This window comes from Nomascus leucogenys, chromosome 7b, assembly GCF_006542625.1.
Source record: "Nomascus leucogenys isolate Asia chromosome 7b, Asia_NLE_v1, whole genome shotgun sequence".
Classification (NCBI taxonomy): Eukaryota; Metazoa; Chordata; class Mammalia; order Primates; family Hylobatidae; genus Nomascus; species Nomascus leucogenys.
Genome location: NC_044387.1, coordinates 16,883,356 through 16,896,126, shown reverse-complemented (window position 1 = coordinate 16,896,126; position 12,771 = coordinate 16,883,356). Strand labels below are relative to the sequence as shown.

The 12,771-nt window shown below is 48.4% G+C and overlaps 1 protein-coding gene across 2 annotated transcripts in view; it reads right to left on the bottom strand.

Annotated features, from left to right (window-relative positions):
- The window catches only part of LARGE1 (LARGE xylosyl- and glucuronyltransferase 1), a 645,394-nt gene that overhangs the window by 19,100 nt on the left and 613,523 nt on the right, over nt 1-12,771 (bottom strand). For both annotated transcript variants that reach the window (XM_030815681.1, XM_030815680.1), the window contains exon 12: nt 6,808-7,086. In XM_030815681.1, the coding sequence (XP_030671541.1) occupies nt 6,808-7,086 (279 nt within the window). The remainder of the gene's footprint in view (nt 1-6,807; nt 7,087-12,771) is intronic.

Below are 12,771 nucleotides of genomic sequence, written 5' to 3'. Positions count from 1 at the left end.
ATTTCCTTTCATTACCACCCATGAATTTCTCAAACTATTATAATCTGTCTTTGACTCTGTGGATCTGGCCAAAGTCAGCAATGTCCCCTCACTGTCAAGTCTAACAGATTTATCCATTCTCAACTTGTTTGAATTATCTCTGCATTTAGCACTAATGACCACTCCTATTAGCCTTATCTCAAGAAGCCCATCCCATAACTCTGAAGGCATCTTTCTACTCTCTCCTGTTCTCACCAGGATGACTGCCTTTCAGCCCACTGGATGCTGGTAACCATTTGGGACCTCTTGCGGCCCCTACTCCTCGGGCAGGGGTTGGGGAATTCCCCATCTCTGCTGCTCAAGTTTCCACGCCTGTAACAGAAATGCCTGTGCTGACTTCTTTGTGGTGTCACAATAAATGGCTGAGGCCAATGCTGACAAGTGACAAACTATTGGGAATCGCAGGGCTGAAGGCACTGGGGCTGCTGTCAGAATGCTGGGAGAGAACCAGACTTGTCAGCTCTCAGAGCCCTGGGTTTCCACAGCCCTGTTCTGCAGCATCAAATGTCAGAGAGCCCACTGTTTAATCAAACCTGAGTTGTAAGAAATCCATGTGGTTCTCATACAAGTTCCCAGGGACTCCTGTGAAAGTTATATTAAAAGGGGATGGGAGGAGATAAAGAAACCTGCATGACACTCACCAGCTCATACTCTTGAACACATCACATCTTTGTGCCACAGTTTTCTCCTCTGTGAGCTGGGGACTGTATTAGCACCTGTGCTGTGTGACTTTGTAAGAACTACATGGATTATCTGGTGCAAAGATTAAAATAGTTCCCTAGTGTATAGGATACATTTGGCAAATACAAGCCACGATGATGGTCATGGCCATTACGATGAAGATAAAATGGGCCTATCGGGCAAGTGGATCAATAAACAGGCTAAGCATAGAACACCTATGGATAAGCCTAAGATGAGCCAGTTATCCTTTTTTTTTTTTTTTTTTTTTTTTTGAGATGGAGTTTCTCTCTTGTTGCCCAGGCTGGAGTGCAATGGCGTGACCTCGGCTCACCGCAATCTCCACCTCCCAGGTTCAAGTGATTTTCCTGCCTCAGCTTCCTGAGTAGCTGGGATTATAGGCATGCACCACCATGTCCAGCTAATTTTTGTATTTTTAGTTGAGACGGGGTTTCTCCATGTTGGTCAGGCTCGTCTTGAACTCCCAACCTCAGGTGATCTGCCCAACTCGGCCTCCCAATGTGCTGGGACTACAGGCATGAGCCACTGCGCCCAGCCCGCCAGTTATCCTTTTAGTACTGCTGTGCCCTTGGGCATGTTACTTAGCCTGAACATCCTCATTTGTAGGATGAATTGTGGTGAGCCTTAATGGTAAAATACAGGTGAAAGGGCTCATAACAGTGCTTGGCGCATAGTAAGTGCTCAATAAATGTTAAATGTTATAGATATAGCAAAGACAATGAATGGGCCCAAGGAAATGTCACCTGGTAATGTCTCTGGGCAGGCAGCCAGTCAGCTTCGCCTGGTGCCACCTCTACCTGGCTTTGTTCACATGTCTGCACTCATTCAACAAGTATTTACAGAACAGCCATGATATGCCAGGGAAAATGTAAGGGGGTAGGTAGCTGGGGAGAAAAGAATCGAACAGAAATCTGACATTCCTCCACGGCATCAGAATACAGTCTCTACCCGGTGTGCTATATTTGTCCTCAAGAAGGGGGCTGGGCGTGGTGGTTCACACCTGTAATCCCAGAACTTTGAGAGGCAGAGGTGGGCAGATCACTTGAGGTCAGGAGTTTGAGACCAGCCTGGCCAGCATGGCAAAACCCCGTCTCTACTGAAAAATACAAAAAAATTAGCCAGGTGAGGGCCGGGCGCGAGTCCTCTGCACTGAAAAGCAGGTCTGAATGACCCCCAGAGACAGCAACATCACCTGCAATGCAGCATACTGCCTGGCACACAGTAGATGCTCACTACACAGTTTTTGAAAGAATGGGTATCAATATAGTTTCTCATTTTCAGAAAGACAAAAAATTGAGATGGTCACATGAAGCTACCCAGGCTGCACAGAAGGTGGCAGAGTTTGCAATGGCAAGGGTTGGGTTGGGGCAGGGGCCTAGTACAGACGTCCAATACTGAATAGGCCAAGGGGCAGAAAATGAACTCCCGCTGGGCACCCGCCATAGCCCCACAGGAGGCTATCATTAGCTCCTATATTAATCGAGGAAGTGAAAGAATGGGGAGATGAAGCAAGCAGCTCCAAGTCACGCCCTCGATTAGTGTTGTGGAACCTGGTTTCAAAGGCAAGCCTGCGCAACTTCTGCCATGCCCCGCTGACTTTCGCCTGACGTTTCCGAGATCAAGAGTGAAAGCTGAACATCCAGGAGCTCATTCTTCAGAAGAAGTAGATGAAGGGGCTGGAAGGAGATTTTAGTGGAACGCTGCAGCTATATTGTCCATGCATACAGCTGATTCCATTATTTTCCAATTGATCCGTTTGTTTTGGCTGTAATATTAGCTGGTTGCTAAGCAACTGCTCAAAGAGCTAACATGCTGAACTTTTTTTGGTAACCAAGTAGAACCCCAAAAAAGGTGATATAAATCAGTGTTTGGGGGTACAAGCCGAGGGCTGCTGGTCAGCCTGCTTTGGTACCTTGGGGGTTTGGGAGTAACCTGGCCCCTTCGACAGAATGAGCAGGCTGGCATAGAGGAAGGCTGCTTTCCTCTTCCTCTAATGTTAACATTTAACCTCTCTGGGGCCTCAGTTTGGTCACTTGTAATGGTAGTTACCTTAAACAGCAGTGTGAAGAACAGAGGTAGTGACCGAGTGCAGCTGGCAGGGTTTCTGGCGCATGGTAAGGGCTCAGTAACTTGTAACTGTCATCATTTTTAATAATTAAAAAATGTGTTTTTTTGAGATAGGGTGTTGCTCTGCTGTTCAGGATGCAGTGCAGTGGCACAATCATGGCTCATTCTAGCTTCAACTATCTGGGCTCAGGCGACACTCCTGTCTCAACCTCCCGAGGAGCTGAAACCACAGGCGTGCTCCACAATGCTCAGCAATTTCTTTTCTTTTCTTTTCTTTTCTCTTCTTTTCTTCTCTTCTCTTCTCTTCTCTTCTCTTTTGGAGATGGAGTCTCACTCTGTTGCCAGGCTGGAGTGCAGTGGCGCGATCTCGGCTCACTGCAACCTCCGCCTTCCAGGGTTCAAGCGATTCCCCTGCCTCAGCCTCCCGAGCAGCTGGGACTACAGGTGTGCACCACCATGCCCAGCTAATTTTTGGTATTTTAGTAGAGATGGGGTTTCACCATGTTGGCTAGGATGGTCTCGATCTTCTGACCTCATGATCCACCCGCCTCGGCCTCACAAAGTACTGGGATTACAGGCGTGAGCCACCGTGCCCGGCCAATTTTTGAAATTTTTTGTAGAGATCGGGTCTCACTATATTGGTCAGGCTGGTCTCGAATTCCTGGGCTCAAGCGATTCTCCCACCTCAGCCTCCCAAAATGCTGGGTTACAGGTGTTAGCCACTGCACCTGGCCGATATTAATATCTTGACAGAGGTTGGGTACAGAATTTTGTGGGAGATCAGTGCTGAGGAAGTCAGTTTCTAGAAGGGTCTGGGGGCTTCGTTGGAGTCCTCAGCTGCCACAGCAAACAGTACCCTTAACCTCAACTCACACCAGTGATGCTATGGTGTGCACAAAGAGCATCCACTGGTAACGTCTGGGTCAGAAACGAATCCGTCTACTCACCAGAAAAAATGTCCCTGAAACCAAGGGTAAGTTGATATGATTCCTTCATATGAAAAAAACAGTGCCTGCTTATTTGGGGCTTCCGAGAGAATGACATTCCTCATTGATTCTCATAAATACTTTGGCGCCTAGGAATTGCCTAGGTCAGAGGTTACACTCTGGTAGTTTGGGGTGGGGGTGTGAGGGGTCAAGGCAGCCTGAAGACATAGTTGGTCGGCCTCAACAGCATTTGAAACGATTTTTTTGCTCCAAATCATCATCTAAAAACAATTTTTAAAAATTAGTTGCCAACATTAAAAAAAACATTTTATATGAAAATCCAGATTCCCAACTCCTCTTGAAAAATATGAATATCTAGTAACCTTCCCTGCCTCCCTAAAGCAATAATTGCACAATTGTGTGCAGAGATGACTGGCTTCCTGAGACCAGGGCTCTGGTCTCTCTATTGAATTGTACTCAGCATTCTTGGGAAAAGTCTGGGAAGAAGGTAATAAAGTTTTAAAAGCAATTTGCAATATTTCAAAACCCCTGAGGGGAACCACATACCTTCTTGTGATAAGGTGGCTAAGGCTAACTACCACCTCAAGTGATTCTGCATTAAGCAAATGCTAAGTAGAAGGGCACACTAGTTACCTCACATCAAGTAGGGTCTGGATTAGCAGTGAATTAAACACGTCTTTAGCAGTGATTAAAGATGTCTTTAATCAATAAAACATAGGAAGACAAAAAAAACCCAGGCTGTTCATACGTATTGTTTTTTAAAACATGATGCCCACGAGGTCAAATAATTAAACAGTCCTTGCACAGGGAAAGTAGAGACCACAGACTCATATGGGGCCAGCTCACTTGCAATTGGCTGGAGCGAAGGAAGAGTCCCCGAGGGGTGGAGGGTGGGCAGGGGTCCAATCCTGAAGCCTCTTTTCTTGGTCTAGGGTGGCACTCACTTCCATCGTCTGTCTTCCCTTGGGAGCCTGTCATCCCCCCCAAGCTGCCCAAGTTTCAGAATCTGCAGGGCTCAGAGGCTGCAAGCCCCATCTGGCCACATGGGGGCACCCTGGCTCCACACACTGGATTCCAAGACCCAGCAGGCACTGGCACAGGTGCTGGGGCTGGAGGGAGCGCTCCGTTTCTGCAGCCTGGCGGGTCAGGGGTTGAGGCTCATGGTGCTGGGTACCCCAGCACCTCCCATCCCTGATTCAGGGTCATGCTGCCTAGGGGTTACTCACCCTACTGTTTTTAACAGAGTCTGGTAGGGACTCCTCCCGCCCCGGGGGAGGGATTAACACTAGGAAACCTGGAGATGTCCCTGGAAGGACATGGACTCAGAAGCTGGAGAGAGAACACAGGCTGCCTAACCTTGCTCCAGACAGCGCAGGGCACGGAGGGTACGCAGGCTAAACCTATGCTTTGGCTTCCCTACTGAAGGTTTAAAGACTCCTAGAAGCTCTTTTAAGAGAGAAAGAGACAGAGGTAGTAAGAGAAAGATACTAAGAGACAAAGAGTCAGAGGGAGGGAGGGAAAGCAAGAGAACAAGAGAGAAATAAATCAGACCCTGCCTGGTTTGGGACAAATAGAAACCCCAGCGCAGCCCAACAATGTGTAGCAGCATGACCGGCAGACCTGGGGCTGCAGATGCTGGTTCACACCCTGGCGCGAGCTCTCTGGACTTGAACTGTTATTTTGCTTCTCTGAGCCCCACTCTTCCTCCCTGTAGAATGCAGGTAGCTATACATGCCTCTGGGGTTCGATGTCTAGAACCAGTGGGATGATATATGCAAATCACCTCTCATAATACCTGGATCCAGGCAGGTACTCACTCGGTATAGGCATAATTCATGCTGACTGATGACAGTAAATAAAGGATTTTTTTTAACGTCATTGGATCATGATACCGTGTGACTTTAGTTTTCTCATGTGTGAAATGGGACCTTTGGGCCATATGACTTCCATGGCTCCTATCAGTCCGAACTGTGTACTATTCTGTAATAAACGCACTCTTCACACAGCCATCTAAGCCTTCCATTAGCCGAGTGCTTTCTCCAGCTGCTGACACCCCGTCCCACGATGTGGGGGGAGCTGGAAAGGGACACTGGAGATTCACAGAAGCAGTTGTGATGGTGCTTATGCACTTGGCCCTGCAGTCAGACTGGCTGTTTCCACCCCAGCTTCCCTTTACTAGATGAGTAACTCCAGGCCAACGGCTCCTGGTCTCGGTCCCACAGTTCCCCATTTAGAAAAGGAAGGTGATAATACTACCCATGGCAGGGACTTTGGGGGAGGAAATGAGATCCTACCTGTCAAGCACTCAGAACAGTGCCTAGAGCACAGCAAACACTTCCATAAGCACTAGGCATCATCATCACTTAGATTTGTTTAAAAGACTTTCTTGGGTTATATGAAGGTTGTCTGGTCCAAAACCAGAAGAAGGAGGGTATGTTTTCTCTTATTTAATATTATTATTTTTTGAGATGGAGTCTTGCTCTGTCTCCAGGCTGGAGTGCAGTGGAGCAATCTTGGTTCACTGCAACCTCCGACTCCCTGGTTCAAGTGATTCTCCTGCCTCAGCTTCCCAAGTAGCTGGGATTACGGGCACGTGCCACCAAGCCCAGCTAATTTTTTTGATATTTTTAGTAGAGAGGGGGGGTTTCACCATGTTGGCCAGGATGGTCTCGAACTCCTGACCTCGTGATCCGCCTGCCTCAGCCTCCCAAAGTGCTAAGATTACAGGCGTGAGCCATCACGCCCGCCTGAGGAGGGTATGTTTTCATAGATGCTACAGAAAAAGCAATAGACTGGCAGACAAAAAGAGATGTTCCCTGGGCCAAGCTCTGCCATCAACATTTCCTTCTGCAAACTCAGGTTTCAGTCTGTTCAACTGAGAACTCTATTGCTGGGTGGCTGTGGGCAGGTCCCTTCCCCTTTCTGGGTCTCCGCTGCCCCATCTGGACAAGAAACCTGTTGGGACTAGATGATGACCCTAAGGGCCTTCTGGTCCTGGCACCGCATGGCCCTAGATGCCTTCTGGCCTGATGGCCAGGCCCCTGCAGGTCCTTACCTGAGGTACTCATAGAGCCCATACATGGGCAGGAAGTCAATGTCAGACAGGAACATGTAGGGAGTGCTGATGTGCTTCATGGCCACGTTGCGCAGCAGGTTCACAGGGTAGAACTGGCCCTCCTTGTACACGATGTGGTAACCCACGTTGTGGCGGCTCATAAGCACCTCGGAGCCCTGTGCGTAGCGGAGGAACTGCTGGGCCTCGGCGTCTGACAGGTAGAGGGCCAGGCTGATGGGCCCCTCCCAGTGCTTGCAGATGGCCTCCAGCATCTGGAGCCTGGAAGAGAGAGGGAGGGTGAGCCGCGGGACGCGGGCCATCCATGCATCGTCTGCCCGGCCTGTCTTGGGGCTCTGCCTCCAGTGACACTTGATCAACCAGCTGTGGATGAAATTCCTGCTTTCAACGTGACTCACTCAGTTCCTTTACCTATAAAACAGGCATCAAAACACTTACCTTGCTGGTTCTCGTCTTTTCCTGCTTCTAATTGAACATGCGATATCAAGTCATATCCCACTATAAGCCTCAGACGCCTCGTTTCAAAGCCAGGTGGTGAGTATATTAAATGATCTGAAGATTCCCTTCCAGCCCCAAAGTCCTACACTTCTCTCTCCGCAAAGGTATAAAACAGCTCTGCTGATCTCCTAAGGCAGTGACCAGCCGGAGAGGACTTAGACAAACTTAGAGGCCACTAAGTTACAAGGAAAGGTAAAATAAACAGTAAACACGAGAGCTACAACTGTAATTACAGATGTGCTGCAAAGTGCCAGGAGCTTCCCAGAATTCTCTCAATCACCTCGAGCACCAGTTGTCACTCTCCCCATTTTCCTGATGGAGGAACGGAGGTGCCGTATATTCAGTCAGCTCTGCCTCTTACACTTAGAGGCCAGACATGTGTAGACAGGTACCCTGATGGGACCTTGGAGTTAGGGAGAAAAAAATAACATTAAAAAAGGGAATATAAAACGATGTGAATGTTGGAAACAAAAGTCTACCTGGGGTGATGCTGTCTGCATCACTTGTCTTCAGAGCCCTTACTACCCCAGGGCGCCAGCCAACTTTGCAAGGCTACCTCAGAGATGCTGAGCCAGGGAGAGGGGGATAAACAAGAGCCCACAGATAAAAAAAAAAAAAAAAAAAAAAGGTGTGTGTGTGGGGGTTTGCAACAGAGAGGGTGCTGCAAAAACGTCTGAAGATAAATCTATGAAGATATTTTCTTTCAAAGGTGTTAGAAGTGTCTGTTGCATAAAATCTATGGCTAAGAAACAGCAAAAGCCTACTTGACTTGTTTTTCCTTACCCAGCAAGAGGTACGTCATCAGCAGTCTCCTGGTCAGAATGCCCACTTTATTCGGACGATTACCAGGAAATCGGTTCCATGCATTTCCATGCTTCTAAACAAAAGGAAATGGGCACACCTATCTCGTTTCAATGGCCTTTTTGATGACTTCCAGAGTTTCCTCTCAGTAATTCTGTGAATTGGCACTGCCCAGATTTGCTTCCTCGTTCAATAGGGAGGAATAAGATATTCAACCAGTGCAAAATGCTCTCCATTTCTCATCCATTAGAATGCTTGCTAACCAAATTGACCAGAGCCATTTTTTTTTTTTTTTTTTTTTTTGAGACGGAGTCTTGCTCTGTCACCCAGGCTGGAGTGCAGTGGTGTGATCTCAGCTCACTGCAAGCTCCGCCTCCTGGGTTCATGTCATTCTCCTGCTTCAGCCTCCCAAGTAGCTGGGACTACAGGTGTCCACCACCACGCCCTGCTAATTTTTTTCTTTGTATTTTTTAGTAGAGATGGGGTTTCGCCCTGTTAGCCAGGATGGTCCCGATCTCCTGACCTTGTGATTTGCCCGCCTCGGCCTCCCAGAGTGCTGGGATTACAGGTGTGAGCCACCGCGCCCGGCCGACCAGAGCCATTTCTTAAAAAGGCACTGCATTCTCCATGACACCCAACTGCACTGACCTTTGTGCTAGGCTTCTGCTATGAGGGCTTGCCCTCTCCTGGGCTCTGAGGATCTGGAATTTTGAATTATGCCTCCTGCACTTGTTTCACCTTCTGCAAATGTGGGGGACTCTGCGCTTCACGAGAGGGCCATTTGGATTCTCCAAATCCTCTGAGAATTGGAGAGCAAAAGGCAAGAATGATTTCTAGCATGTAGACATGAGACCTGCTGAAGGAAGTGGGTGGGAGGAGGGAGGTTTGGCTGGGCATGAAGAGAGCACCACTTCTCAGGATTCTCCCACTGGCTTGGTTTTTGCCTCTGTGTCTCAGCTTTCCAAGAAAGGAACCCCTCCCCTGCCCCATGACCTGCCACAGTCCCTCTCCTAAGCTCAGCCAAGAGTTTAGGGTAAGAACAGAGAGGGCAGGAGCGGTGGCTCATGCCTGTAATCCCAGCACTTTGGGAGGCCAAGGCGGGCGTATCATTGAGGTCAGGAATTCAAAACCAGCCTGACCGCATGGTGAAACCCCAACTCTACTAAAAATACAAAAATATTAGCCAGGCGTGGTAGTGAACGCCTGTAGTCCCAGCTACTTGCGAGGCTGAGGCAGAAGAATCGCTTGAACCCGGGGGGTGGAGGTTGCAGTGAGCTGAGATCGCACCATTGCACTCCAGAGTGAGACTCTGTCTCAAAAAAAAAAAAAAAAAAAAGAATAGAGAAAAAATACTCAAGGTTCTCAGAAGAAAGGTGCTGTGCACGTGAAAAGTAAGTTGAGCTTTATAGATAACACAGCTGGATGTTGTTCTGTGGAACCTCCACAAGCGAGACGGAATGGTGACACAACGCACGGCTGCTTCTATGCCCCCCAGCCCCAATCCCTCCAATCTTTAGTCCCTTAGAACCAACTTTTCTGCCAGGACCTGAACAACTGTGACAAACTGAGGTTTCTAATAATGATGGTAATATTTAAAGTGTGATCATGATCTCATCCATCTCCCCCTTTACCTGCTGCTTGTCATGTCTTTGCCACACTGTGGCTATCACATTTAATTCTCATAGTAACTATAACACGGAGATTGTCATCACCATCTTACAGGCAAGGAAGCTTAAGGGGGTGAAATAACTTCTTTCAAGTCACGCAGTTACAAAGTGAAGGACACAGATTCACATTCGGGTCTACCTCACCCCAAAGCCCGGGTCCAGGTCATTATTTAATATGGATTAGGGTTAGGCTGAGAACAAAGTTCCCAAATATCTTTGCTTCATTGCATGTTTCCCCAAGTAAGAGCGTGTTCTTCTCCCAGTGTCAATGCCTCCCCACTCCTTCCCCTCCTCAGTCCCTCTTGGTATGTCTCAAAGTTCCACAATCCCCTCGGCCCTCTCCTTAGGTTCTATTTCTGCCTCTCAAGCATGTCTTCACCTAATACATATTTGCTATTTCCAATGCATCAGATATACTATACAGACAAGGGGCCTGGGCACCTGCATTTCAGCAGCTTTTATTCTAGTGGGGAAAAAAGACAGTTGACAAACCAGAGGTTTCATTAGGGAGGTGATTAAGTCATGAGGGTGGAACTCTCACGAATGAGATTTGTGCCCTTTTTCTTTTCCTTTTTTTTTGAGACTGAGTCTCATTCTGTTGCCCAGGCTGGAGGCAGTGGTGCAATCTCAGCTCACTGCAACCTCCACCTCCCAGGTTCTCTCCCCTCATGTGTTCCCTAAGGGTCGTCCCCGTGCAGTTCTAGCTGATGCCAAGCTCTGTGGCCAGGCTTTCTTTTGCTGGATGAGTCCATGGAAGAGCTCACCCTAAACCCAGAAGGCCTGTCTCTGTCCCATGCTGGTTCCCACTTCCCCATGGAGACCACCACTGCTTCATCTAGGGAGGGGTGGGCAAAGGCTCAGAAATGTCTGGCAGATCTAGAAACAGGCGGGGGCTATTCCAGAGAGTCCCATTACAGCTGGAAGCCTCACGCAATCTCTGTAGTCATAAAGGAAGAGGTAGGGAGATGGGCAAGTCAGAAACCCAGAAGACCAGGGCTGGAAGGAATTCTAGAGCATCAGTGGGACTAAGCAGCCCAGGCAGTGATCACTCAGTGTCTGCTGGGATGGGGAACTCACACCCACCAAGGCGGACCATTCTAATCTGGTGCACTGCCCGTGAGGCAGGCTGCGTAGCATATCACACAGCTTGCAACTGTAGGTTTTGGGGTCAGACAGGCCTGGATTTGTCCTCTGAGCTGTGTCAGTATTCCTGGGCAAGTGACAGCTCTTTGAGCTTCAATTTCCACACGTGTATTTTGGGGATAATAATGCCTTCGGTAGATTACAAAATAGCTATCAATCATCCCTCTCCCTCTATCCATACCCTCTGGAAATAATCTCCCATGTGAATTCTGGCCACATGACTTGCTTTGGTCCATGGGACGTTAGCAAGTGTGACATGCGCAGAGGTGAGATAATGGGCTTGTGCCTGCTGCCATGTGAACTAGCCCTACACCACCTTGCCCTGGTGCTCCCATGGTCCCTGCTGAGAGCCAGACAACCCCCCAAAAAGCTACCTAGCTTATGGCAGACACACGAATGAGCCCAGCAGAGTCTAGCCCACACTACCAATCCAAACAATCACAAGCTCATTCCAGTTCTTGTACTAAGCTGCTAAGACTCAGGGCAGTTTGTGAAGCAGTTAACATCTAGTTGGATTTGAGGATTAAATGAGATAATGACACAAAGTGTCTGGTGCAAAGCTAGACATACAGCAGGTACTTGGTATATAATAGCTGTAATTTCCTCCTTAGGTTCTATTTCTGCCTCTGAAACGTGTCTTCACCTAAGAAATATTTGTTATTTCCAATGCATCAGGTATACTACACAGGCAAGGGTCCTAGGCGCCTTTATTTCAGGAGCTTTTATTCTAGGGGGGAAAAAGACAATTGACAAACCAGAGGTTTCATTAGGGGGGTGATTAGGTCATGAGGGTGGAACGCTCTTGAATGAGATTCGTGCCCATTTTTTGTTTTTGAGACTGAGTCTCACTCTGTTGCCCAGGGTGGAGTGCAGTGGTGCGATCCCGGCTCACTGCAAGCTCCACCTCCCAGGTTCAAATGATTTTCCTGTCTCAGCCTCCCGAGTAGCTGGGACTACAGGCGTGCATCACTACGCCTGGCAAATTTTTATATTTTTGGTAGAGACGGGGTGTCTCCATGTTGGCCAGGCTGGTCTTGAACTCCTAACCTCAGTTGATCCGCCTGTCTTGGCCTCCCAAAGTGCTGGGATTACAGGTATGAGCCACCGCACCCAGACTTCATGCCCTTTTAAGAGGCCCAGGGAGCTAGCTGGCTCCTTCCACCATGTGAGGACACAGTAATGAGGCACTCTCTGTGAGCCAGGAAGTGCACCCTCACCAGACACCAAATTGACCGAAGCCTTGATCTCAGACTTCCAGCCTCCAGCACTGTGATACATACATTTCCATTGTTTATATATCAAATAATTTTTGGCATTTTGATACAGCAGATAATGAGAAGGATCTGGTGTTGTGAAAAGTCTGGGGGGAAAGCTTTCCAAGAAGAGGGGATGGCCCTCGGGGTAACAATGGGCTCAGCATGTTCCAGCAGGAAGAAACAGGACCAGTGTGGGTGCAGCACAGGACAGTGAGGGGCAGGGGTGAGATGAAGGTGTCAGGGGTTGTACAGATGCCAGGCTGGATGGGCCTTGAAGACCACAGCAGGCAGGTGGGACACTGTTCCATATGTAACAAGAAGTCATCTGAGGGTTTTAATGACGTGACCTGATTTACATTTTTAAAACATCACTCTGCCTGTTACATGGAGAAAAAATTACCTTTCACTCTCTAGAACGGTCAATGCTTTCGAATGTAAGCTTGTTTACAAGATTCTGGTTCAGGTCTGGGGTGGGGCTTGAGAATCTGTATTTCTGACAAGCTCCCATGCAATGCCGTGTTGCTGGTCCCAGCAGCAGGCTTGAAGCAACGCTGTTCTAAAGAGTGGGGCTCTGTGAGCCC